This window comes from Podarcis muralis, chromosome 11 (genome assembly GCF_964188315.1).
Source record: "Podarcis muralis chromosome 11, rPodMur119.hap1.1, whole genome shotgun sequence".
In the NCBI taxonomy this organism is placed as follows: Eukaryota; Metazoa; Chordata; class Lepidosauria; order Squamata; family Lacertidae; genus Podarcis; species Podarcis muralis.
Window position 1 is genome coordinate 20,154,115 of NC_135665.1, and position 12,472 is coordinate 20,166,586.

The window sequence follows — 12,472 nt, forward strand, 5'->3', positions numbered from 1 at the left end:
AGAAATAATTTTTTTCCTTTATTTCCCCCCCAAAAAAACTAGGTGCGCCCTATGGGCCAGTGCGCCCTATGGGGCGAAAAATACGGTAGTTGGCTCTGCCAACGTTGGCTCTGTCTCCAATTCCCGTTGCTCTATCTGCCTTCCACCCTGCCTGTTTCAATGGGCACCAGCCACCACTGTGTGGTGGGTAAAACCTAAATTAAGAAAGTGGCTATCACCACCTCTGATGCAATGCCATTTCATATGTCGTTTCCTCTATGCATCCACAGGGCTGCTCCACTAAGGATTTTGCAGCATATGAACCAGTCCGGAGGGGAGGTGCTGTGTGCGGGAGGCGATTCCCGTGTCACGCAGGGGGCGTTCTGCCCCCTGCCCATTGTCATGGCTGGCGCTCCACGCCTCCCGGTTGGGCATCCAATCGGGAGACACAGTGGGGGGCGTGGTTTGCCGCTCAAATGCGGCTGCGCCAGCCATCCCGGCCATTGCACACACAGGCTTGGCTGTTCTCTGCAGCATACGTTATCGCCTTCTTCGGTGCATTTAGGGTTGGCGAGGTTGTAGCAGAGGCTACCTCAGGTGGGACAACACGCAGCCTCCTCTTGGAGGACGTGCAGTTGTCCAGCTCAAGTGTGACGGTGCGGGTACGTCACTCAAAGACTTATCAGGGTGGTAAGGGCACCTTAGTCAAACTCACGGCTTCCGGTCAGCAGGGCCCATGCCCGGTAAAAGACACCAGACGATATCTTTACCTCAGACCTCTCGGCCCTGGCCCGCTCCTCATTCACGAGGATGGATCCTGGTTGATGAGGCACCAGTTCACCAGTGTACTTCGTAAAGCTATAGATGCTTGTGGTTTCTCTTCCAAGGACTACGCGGCGCATTCATTTAGGATTGGCGCGGCTACGACGGCTGCGCACATGGGCCTCCCGGCGGACAGGATTAAAGAAATGGGCCGTTGGAAATCTGATGCCTACAAGGGTTACATCTGTTAGTATTCTGCGAACGCTATGCTCTCTTTTCTTTATCCTTAGCTGTCTTCAGTAGTCAAGTTTGTATCTGCGGCCATAGTATTGTGCATTGGGCCCATGTCCGGTCAGCAAATTGCGGCGTCACTCCTAATCTGGGGCTGCCACCATGGGTGCGAGTTTCCTGGTTTTCTAGATGTGGCATGCGATGGGAAGAACTCATGCCACTGCTGAAGGCAAAAGTCGCCGCGTTTGGGCCCCCTAACATTCTGATCATTCAGCTGGGGGAGAATGACCTGGCCAACAGGAAGAGTGTGGACTTGTTGTGGAGCATGAAAAAGGACTTGGATGAGTTGGCTGCTTTTTTGCCCGGATCAGCCTTGTTCTGGTCCTCACTCTTGAAGAGCAGGGTTTGGCGCAGTGCGCATAACATTATGGCCATTGAGAAATCCAGGAAACTCTTAAATCGCGTGGTAGCACGCAAAGTGCGTTTTATGAATGGCCTAGTTATTTCTCATGATGATATCCGGATTGGCGACCAGGCCATGTTCCGGCATGACGGTGTCCATCTTTCAGATCAGGGAAATGACATATGGCTGGCCAACATCATCAATAGTCTTAGGGATTGGTTGCAGCTGTGAGGGTATTGGCGGCGAGCCTCTTGGGCTCGGGTGGCGGTTAGGCATTGGAATGTGTTATTGGTGTCTGGAAGGGCAAGGTGTGGCCATTGCCTACCCCTTCAATTTTGGGTATTCCGCTAAAGGAATCTGGCGGTCGTGGATCCTGTCTGAAACATGTGTGGCGGGGGGCCATGGCATGATCCTCGGTGACATCAGGGGAGAGCTTATAGTTGTATTAGCATCAACAGGCTCCCCCGACTGGTGGTTAACCCCTCTACAGACTCTGAGTGGGTGGAGTCTTCCGTGGTCCAATGCCTAAGCCAATACCTTCTCACATGCTGTAATCAATAAAGTTGTGGCCTTTTTCTTGCCCATTAACCTAATATACCGTGTCCACGTGTCTTTATTCCCCAAGCGGGGATCGGGCCCTCGAAATCACAACCACATCTTTTTAGTCCAAGTTATGCTATGTACTCTTCACAGTAGAACTTATTTGCAGAGATGGCAAATCTGACGGTGCTGATAAGAGGCACAAATTTAGAATTCTTTAAAGAAGACTGGAAACCCTTTCTAGTCTATTTTATAAGTTATTTCCCATATGTGAAGACCACAAGAGGGGATTTGAAGTGTAAGAAAATGGCAGAATATATTAAGCATGTTAAAGAGGATGAAATTGTATAAAGTACCTTCTGATGTGCCTATGTAAAATAACCCTGGGTTCCTGGGCTTGGCTGCCTCTTAGAACTACTTGCTTGCATGTTCCACAGGCCTGCTAGACAAGATGGTGACAGCAGACAATATTTTCAGTTGGAGCAGGGAATGAGTGAATGAATTTTTATTTACATCAGCCATTGGCCACAGCAACAAAAGAACATTGCAATATACACAGAACAAAATAAAAAGTCGATTGTCAACTCAGGGCAGGTGGAGGATTTAGTCTTGTAGGTGCATGCCAATAGGTGCATGTTCTCTGCCCACCCCAGAACTGGCCCAAGTTATATGTGATGAGTATATCATTTTCAATAGAAAAGGCACTTTGATTTTCATCTAAATGCACATTGCTTTGAAAGTGATGTGGTACAAACAGATCACCATCAAATATATATTAGATCTGTACCTGTACAACAAAAGTGATTTTTTTCCCTTCAAGTTATCCATGTGTAAGCACTTAATTTTAGCTATGAGCCAAAGATATTTTTTGTGCCCCAAAGATATCATTTGTTCCTAAATGTATATATCTACTTGAGCTACCTGAAAATTTCAGGACAATTTCAGGTTCATCGTAAGTCAAAGTGACTCATATTGCATTTAAGACCCTCCATCATGACAGAAATGTTTCTAGAAAGGAACATTTCTTTTCTGTTAATTTTATTCCACACACGTTCAGTAGCTGTATCTACAACAATAGAGATGAACAAACTTCTGAAAATTGTCCTGCAATTTTTGCAACCAAACAAAAAGGGAGTAAGATTTTATCCAGCCTGTTATTTGATATTGCAGGTACTAGATTTATTGTATTAATATGTACCTCGACTTTTAAAAATTGTGATCTCTTGTAATCTAACCAGACTCGATTTTATCAACATTTTGTTGTAAGGCAAAGTAAAATGTGACTCTGAAAAATGCTCTGATCTTGTTCAATCAGAAGCCCACATAGCAGAGATGTTATCAGGCAGGAGATGGACACAAACATTAGTTACATGGCTCTTTCCTTTCCTTTCTTTTTTTTTAAGCCATAAGGCAGCACTAAACTGTGCTTATCTTTCAAGAGGTAGAGTGCATGTTTCATTGTCCTTAACAGTCCCGCTGTTTTTGTTATAGAGCTGAGCTCTTCCTGTTATAACAGTAGGGTCGTTCCTAGAGTATCAGAAACATATTGTACATCTAGTTTTAACAACAGGCTTTTCAAGCTGGAGGGCACAACTACCACTGAAATAAAAGGGAAGGGCAGCAGCTGCTACAGCAGTATAATATGACAGCCCTGTTAGCCTAAGCAAGGTATGGCCATAAATATATTGTTGGATTTCAGCTCTGGCAAGCAAGGTCAATCTTGGCAGTTGTAGGCCAACAACCTCTGGAAAGACCATGGTTTTCTCAACCCTGGCCTTAGTGCTGAACAAGCTAGAGGCCACAATTAAAAGATGAGCAAGAACTTGCTTTGGTCATTTATTTGCACCTTTGTCTTGGTTGCATCTGCTTACGCTCTTGCGGTTATGTCAAGTCCTAGGATTTAATTGCAGGTCCATTCCAAAGAGAATGCAGTGCACGTAATTGAAATGTTCTTAAATTTTGCCATGTTACATACGATTATTATTATTAAAATTTAAATAAGAATAATAATTATTAATGTCTATGTAAGGCTGCAACATTTAAGAAAATGTCAGCTGCATGCACTGCATTCTCTTTGCAATATAAGGGCATTCTCTATAGAAAATAAGGGTGGTTTTAATATACCATATTAAAGATGCGTTGTTTGAGTCTCTTTAAAGTTACAGATAAATCCTGCCTGCTCAATATGTGATGGTTTAGGGAAAGGAGCAAATAAATTTACAAGAAGCAGCTAGGTGAGGGCTCAGTCCACATGTTTCATTTGTACACTTCCTAAAATTATGGAATAATTACTATTATTGCATAAAATTGATACATTTTCTTTCCCCTTTCTCCTTTTATTAACCAAGATGCCTTTTTAAGGTGTAAAAATGTGTTTTATTCAACATTTCCAATTTCAGGGCAATAGATATATTTGAAATGATATAAAAGATAATTTAGAAACCTGTTGGAAAATAGAACAGAACATATTCCCTGCACATTATAAAAGTGCTTGTAGACTAGAAGTCAATTAGACAATTTGGGCACCACACGTGCAGTGCCTTGGGTTGCCTGACAGAAGAAAAGTAGGGTATAAATATCTCTTTGTTTCAGGGAATGAGAAGATAGAAGTATAAATTTCAATCAAAAATTATTACGGCTTTCCCACTAATGTGCTTTGCACAAAACTCTAAGTAAAACAAAGGGGAGTTGGGGATAAGTCTTATCATCACCACTACAATCATTAAAGAGTGGATAATGTTTTTATGTTCCTGCCATTACAAGACATTTTCTACAGATTAATGCATCTGCTACCAGTGGCTGTAAAAAAATTGAAAATGTACATAAAGTTAACTGAAAATGAAAGACTATTGCTTTGCATGAGGAAACTGTTTCTTCATTATTGCTACCAAGTAGCATACCAATTCTACATTCTTCCTGTAAAAATTACTTCACAAATACCCATCTCTCCCTGGTTTACTTACAGTTACACTATCTTTTTCCTCTTTATTATATTCTTGGTTGGCTACATGAGCATCACACAGGTTTAAAATGCCTCTGCAGAAAAGGTCACTCTTTTTTTCTTTCAGAACATTTCTTTGCTGTTCTTGTTCCCAGAGGCAAACCTAGAATCAACAATCAATAAAAGAACATCTCATAACACTTTGACTTACCTTTGAGGAATATCCATTAGGTCAACGCATTTTAAAAGAGCAAAGAATGATTTTTATGTTCCTTTTAATTTTTAAATTATTATTTTTAGTCAATTGGTTTAGATATAATGGCATTTCCTAATTACTGGATGGAAATTTCTTTAAATGGCTATAAGCCGGTTCTGTCATATATCCGCATCCATCTTTTATGGTACCTTCGAAAGGTAATGAAAGGATTTCATTGTGATAAATTTCCTTTTTCTTTCTTACTGCTGTTTTTTATGGACTGAAGTGCTCCCTTGTTATAACTCTGTCTCCAAAATGGATAAGGGCTTGGAATCCTAAAGGAAGGGCTAATAAGTACACAGACTAGCATGTAACAACTAGGACAGCGGCGGCAAAGTACCAAAGGTAATCATCTTTGTGCCGCAAACCTGTGAATTCTAAAATTTGTGGGCTGCAGGATAGCAGGATGAATTGATATGTGCAAACGGTGCGCCTGTGTCTGGGTGGATGTGCGTGAGTGTGTGCAAAGGGGAGGGGAATAAGAGAGAGGAGTGCTCCCCTCACTTTTATCTTTGGTCCCACCTACCACTTGTTCCAGGCCCGAAACTTCAATAAGTCTCTGCACACTTGCTGCAACACCAGACGTGAAGTACAGTGGTACCTCTGGTTATGAACTTAATTCGTTCGAGGAGTCCATTCTTGACCTGAAACCGTTCTTAACCTGAGGTACCACTTTAGCTAATGGGGCCTCCTGCTGTTGCTGCGCTGCTGTTGTGCAGTTTCTGTTCTCATCCTGAGGTAAAGTTCTTAACCTTAGTTACCACTTCTGGGTTGGCAGAGTCTGTAACCCGAAGTGTTTGTAACCCGAGGTGTTTGTAACCCGAGGTACCACTGTAACTGAAAGTAATCTTACAATGACCAACAGGTGCACCACCTATGTGGGGCTGTGGGGGCCAAGCCCCCCCATTTTTCACTGAGGGGACCAGGCCCCCTCAATATTCCACAGCTGGGAGGGCCCCACTGGGCCCCTGTCAGGCCTTTCAGAGGGTGTGGCGGGCCCTGCTGGGCCTCCTCTCGCCGTAAGACATCAGATGTGCCATAGCAAATACAGTTGTACCTTGGTTCTTGAACAGAATGCATTCTGGGAGTCCGTTCAACTTCCGGAACTGTTCGGAAACCAAGTTGCAGCTTCCTAAGTGCTGCAGGAGCATCCTGCAGTCAATTGGAAGCTGTGGAAGCTGCGCCGGACATTCAGCTTCTGAAAATCATTTGAAAACTGGAACACTCAATTCCGGTTTTCAATTGTCCAGGAGCCTAAATGTACGAGTTCAAAGGCCTTCGGCAACCAAGGTATGACTGTACATGAAAGACATTAGTTCAATCACGATTCTTTTTTTTTAAAGGACTGTGGCGTAGATTGCTTAGTGAGAGTCAATGGAAGGTGATGTAAAATTTCTAAGAGAAAAGACATAGCCCTCTGTGCAATATATTCTGCCCTTTCCTATCAGTCTCGGATGTGCAAAAGTGGGTTGCGAATTATTAGACGGTACGAAAGCAGCACACAATTGGAGGCAAGCCTTATTTCATTATCACTTCGCTAAAAAAACCATCCCAGTCAGGCTTTCCTTTAAGACTTGTACATAAGGATAGTAAATTGACAGCATCAGAGTTTGGGGTGAGGTGGTGTGGGGAGAGAGAGAGTTGTCTCCGACTTGATTTCAACCTTTAAAGAAGGGCAGAATTGTATTTTGTGTATTGCACCTTGTGGAATTAGAGCAACCGTAAAGAAAACTGGCCCAACATCTGTCTTGTTTCAAGTGGATTGTCAACAAGGAGAGGGGAGGAGGGAAAGGTTTGCAAGGGATGTTTTAAACCCTCAAGATAAACTGTCGCTTAGAACCTTGACAGACAAGAGCTTGACACACGGCTGCTCCCCAGAGGCCCTCACCTCCATGCTTGGCAAGCTGATCACGGTTGCTGAGCTGTGACGCCACAGTTGCTTGCCTGACCTGACATAATGGGCAGCTATTTACTGCAAACAAGGTAGATGGAAGAACATAGACATAAATGATGCTCTGGTGTAAGAACGAATCCACTAGAGGCCTGGACAAGCTTCTCATCTGCAGGGCTTCCCCCACCCCAACCCCCACTCCCTTGGCTAAGGTTGTTTATTTGAGTCCCTTCGGACAGTGACCAAAACCTAGCCGCAAAACACCCACTTCAGTTCAATAGAGTGGTTAAAGAAGCAATTGTATGGCTATATCCCTTCCTAAGTCTAGATAACCACAGCATCAGACTCCGTGTTCGGAGCTCGTTTTGTCCATCTATTACTATGCAAAGTAAAACCACTGGCCCCAAGAGAACCCGGGAGTGTGCTGTCAGTCTCACACAAACATGTAATCACAATCAAGCTTGATGTGAGAAGGCAAAGTGTCAAGAGCTGTTGCAGCGGATCACGTGAACACTGGCGTGCCCGTAATATTTATGAAGCCAGCTGAGCTGTGCACTAAATGACCTCAAAGGGTGCATTGTTCTGCAAGTTGTGCTCCTTTCCATTCACCAATGGGGATGTATGGGAATGAAGGCACTTATGATATTTCTTCTATACAAAGATCGTCTGTGTGCAGAAGGAAATAGTGTCATCATGTTCACAAATATTGGTATTTGAAGGAAAACAGATACATTTCCCTTCCTTGAGCTGTGTTCACATTCCCATTTATTGTGCATTTGCCACATTTTCCCAGTGCTGACCTCTAATCCATATTTGCACGACATAATCCAAAATGCATATGCACCTGGTACTTTATTATGCTTCGTTTCTCAAACCAGCTTCACAACAATCAGAGTCTTGGAGCCATTCCTAGTTTGTCTTCAGCCAACATGAGCACCTTGGCAAAGACATTCCTCCCTGTCAATGGCTCCGAGTGTACACACAAACAGAAACTAATGGAAGCCGTGCTGATGTGAACAGCTGGGAGGGAGAGCTGTGAAACACAATGGGGAGGAAACAATTTCACTGCCAAACTTGGCCCTTCAGATGTTCTGAGGCTACAATTCCCATCAGCCCTGACCACTGGTCCTGTTAGCTAGGGATGATGGGAGTTGTAGTCCCAAAATATATGGAGGGCCGAGGTTGAGGAAGCCTGTATTAGAGGACTTTAGGCTAGCTGAGCTTCCCCAACCTGGTATTCTAGAGATATTTTGGGCTACAACCACCATCATCACTGATCAATGGTGATGCTGGTGGGGAATGAGGGGAACAGTAGTCTAAAACAGGGGTAGGCAACCTAAGGCCCATGGGCCGGATGTGGCCCAATCGCCTTCTAAATCCGACCTGTGGACGGTCCAGGAATCAGCGTGTTTTTACATGAGTAGAATGTGTCCTTTTATTTAAAATGCATCTCTGGGTTATTTGTGGGGCACAGGAATTCGTTCATATTTTCCCACAAAATATAGTCTGGCCCACCACATGGTCTGAGGGACGGTGGACCGGCCCCCGGCTGAAAAAGGTTGCTGATCCCTGGTCTAAAATATCTGGACTGAGGAAGGCAGTGCTAGCTTCAAGATCTCTAATATAAAACCAGTAGGAACTGCCCAACAAAGCTTTTCTACTAGACACATGCAAAGGGAATGGTAGAAAAAGCTTCTCCAACTTTTGATGGGCCCAAAGCTGCCTGCAGGTTACTACTGGTTACCCTCACATGGCCTGTCAAGAGATGGATGCTTCCAACAAAGTGCTTCCCCCAAGTCTGGGGTCCCTGCCGAGTGAGACAGGTCCTTGTGATTCTTTGTAGAGGCAGCTAAGATGTAATAGGATGCCATTCCCTCCCCCCCCCGACAACATGAAGGAACCCTGCGCTCCAACGAATATTTTCACATGCTTAATTCTAGGGCAGCTGGACCAATCATTGCCAGAAGCCTTGTTATCTGCCTTGAACGTGTTGAAGGGAGGCAAGCAAGATAAAAATTAAAGCAATTCCCTCCCATAGAATGCTCTAAAGTGTTGAATGCAGTAAGCTAGGGGAGGCTAACCCACCAGACCGCCCCTCAAAGCATATTTTACTACCCCCCTCAGCCAGATGAATTTTTGCAACAGTGACAAAAAGAAGCAGCCCAGCTGTGGGGTGGTTAGGGAAGTTTACACCCTGGGCAGCTCTGAGAAGCTTCCAACAAAATATAAGGGAGAACAACAAAACGTCAAATGCTTGCCAAAATAGGTCTCTCTTCACATGTCTATAAAAAAGTCATATTGTAATTGTTTATCTCTTTGACATCCAGAAAGAGGGCGTTACAGAAGGTGGGTGCAGCTACTGGAAAAGTCTTTTGCCTGTAACTGGACGATGATGATGGATTCATTTTAAGGTATTGTAAGCTACTTCTAGCTTGTTCTTGTTTTTATAATACTTTACACAGTACAAAGTGTTTTACAGGCTTTGCGTTTATTATAGCATAAAACGACTCATGATTAGGACTCCAGCATCATACCTAATAAGATTTTGTTAGGCAAGTATCAAGTTTGTGAATTACTCTCAGAGGGTTCCAGTGGAGCTAACTCTGCAGACTGTATTGTGTTAATAATAGATACCGGTAATCAATCACAAATGAGATAACACATTCCACGTGTGGGGCGAATGTGACACGAGATTATTTGTATTAATACCCTTGTGGGATATTTTCAAGTTACTACTTTTGAATATACACTCTGGGATAACTTGACTAATGTAATAAAAGCTCCATAAGATATCAGATGCACCAATCTAATTCTTAATATAAACCTAACCAGCCATTAAAACACATTTTTTTCCACATTACATTCTCCATTACCCATATAAAAGAAATCATAACAAATGTTCATTCTAAAATGAAGTTAGTGTTTAGTTAGAAAATGAAACATAAGGAAAAGGGGAGAGGTCTTCCGATTTTCAAGGGATCAGAACCTGTAATATTCGTAAGGATGGTAATATTATTTTACCTCATTTTTAGTGGTTCCACTCGTTAAGGGATCATAAAATTTTGGTTCAATGTAGCTGTGGTCAGGTGAGATGAAGGATCACCATGAATGTGCAGTTAATCACTTGCCAATATTGTGGAAACGACCACTAAAAATGTAACAGCACAACTTAACTAATGTTTTAAAATTTATTATTATTTATTAATTTATACCCTGCTTTTTGAGAAATATTGTTCACAGAGAGGCATCCATTGTTTTACAAACATTGCAATATATAAAATAAGAAAAAGCAACACATTCCGTAAATTAATCCAATGAATAGAAGAGCAGGGCAGCTTTTCAAATCCAAGGACCTACAGCATAAAATGCTCACTAAAAGCTACAGAAAAGAGATTGTTATTATTTATTGAATTTATATACCATGCTATACCTGGAGGTCACAGGGTGGTTCACAGAACAAAATCAAAATATAAAACCACATAATATATAATCAAAATAAAAGTAACAACCCTATAACCCCCCCAAACCCCACTACACTTTAAAAGGGCATAGGATGTCTATCAAATCAACCAGAGGCCTGGTTAAAAAGGAATGTTTGATCTTCAGAGTTCTCATACACATCACAATGGATGAGTCCTGCAGGGTCCCCAGAGGCACAGAGTCCCACAACTGTGGGGCACATATGCGCCATATTTTTCTCTGCTATTCTTGCTAAGTTAACACATTAGAATAGGGATGGAAGCCCTCTGGCCTTCCAGATGTTCTTGGACTCCAGCTCCCATCAGTCCAAGTCGACATTGGCAGTAATGAGGGATGATGTGACTGGCAGTCTGGGAACATCTAGAGGGTCACAGGCTTCCCACCTGTTTCTGAGCATTGTAAAACATTTTGGATCCCTTTTTAAGGACCAAAAAGCGATTTGGAAATGCCCTTGTGAACACACAAAATGAAAACAAAACAGGAAATGCAGCAACATCTGGAAGGCCAAGCTTCTTCATCCTTGCATTGCATGATTGTTCTGGGAATTCTTTTATCACAGGACACCATTTTCCTTCCTTCCTTCCTTTGAACAAGTCCAAGGAATGTCTTTTTCCTATCGTTTTTGCTTGACATCATCAATTCAGTGAGTGACCAAAATTGCCTGATTCACCTGAAGGCTGATTCACAGGACAGCCCCCAAAGTAGCAAGACCTCACTTAATTCAGTCCATCCTTCATATTAGGACACTTGGGACTACCATAAGTTCTTCTTCTTCCTGACCAGAGTTGTGCTTGCACTCTCTATACCCCTTCCTCATTTGCTCACCCTCATCCAGCGCCCCAATAGAAGGCCCTTCAAGTTTTATGGTCCTTCAGTCTTCTATAAATGAGGCAGAGATATCTCATTGGATATAATTCAGCCACCAACTAAGTGTTCATTGAAATATGCCAGGGAAGCAATGGGTGGATAATGTTAGGGGAAGAGTTGAAAGAGGAAGAACAGAGGTCAAGATCACCACTAATACATTTTCTAGAGTCTACCTTCAGTAGTGTGTAGTACAGTCTTAAACCTGTTTATTCATGAGTTAGTATTCATAGGCTGGATCCTGTAGAGCAGTGGCTTTCAACCAGTGTGCTGTAGCACCCTGGGGCACCTTGAATGATGGTCAGGGGTGCCGTGGGCAACACTGGCCTCTGTCCCTCTTTCCTTCCCTCCCTTTTCCAATGGCCTCTTGCGTCTCTGCCTCCCAAAGGCTTGCACAGCTGTTCCCCACCCAGTATTTCCCAGCTTCTGCCTTCTGAACTATGCCCTTCTGCAAACCACTGTTCCAAATCTATACTGTCCTCCTGCTCCTGGGAAGATTCAGGATCAGGGGGTGGGGGTGGCTCCCACCCTTCTTTCTCTGATTCCAACCTTTGAATTCAGCGGGACTCCCATGTGTCTGGGAGTGCTGTTTTACATTGCAATCCTGCGGTCACTTACAGGGGAGTAAAAGCTCTATGCAACTCTGTGGGCCTTACTTCCTCAGATATGTGTTTTGAAATTCTGTCTTCATTCTTCCTTGGCCTCGGTTCTCCCTGAATACATTTCCCATACTTGCACATAACCAGAGTTTATGTTAATCCTGAGCTATCATCCCCCAGCCTTATATTTTTTATATAAAAAAGGGTGTAGTGATCAGTATCCATCATCTTTCCAACTGCCTTGTCACTACATCAATTAATACAATTGAGCAAAAAATGTCACAGGCCCGGCGGAAAAACCTTTCCACAGCCTTTCAGGGGGAAGTTTAGTTCCAGCTTTTTCGCCTTGCATTAGCTCCTGTCATCCACAAAACAACAGAACCCAGTGGTGTCAATTATATTTGATTGACTGAGTAAAGCACACACACAAATAAGCGAAAACAATGGACACAAAAATCTATATATGACTCCCCTTGTCAGCGCGAATGCTTGTCTTCTCCATTTTCATGCTGCACGGTGTCCTGCT

General features: G+C 43.2%; 1 protein-coding gene across 1 annotated transcript; it reads left to right on the plus strand.

Moving 5' to 3' along the window:
* The first annotated feature begins 455 nt into the window (after positions 1-455).
* LOC144329169 (uncharacterized) lies at positions 456-1,606 on the plus strand. Its single transcript, XM_077935887.1, has 2 exons — positions 456-987; positions 1,032-1,606. Exons 1-2 carry the CDS (start codon positions 456-458, stop codon positions 1,604-1,606), a joined length of 1,107 nt encoding a protein of 368 aa, XP_077792013.1.
* The last annotated feature ends 10,866 nt before the right edge of the window (positions 1,607-12,472 follow it).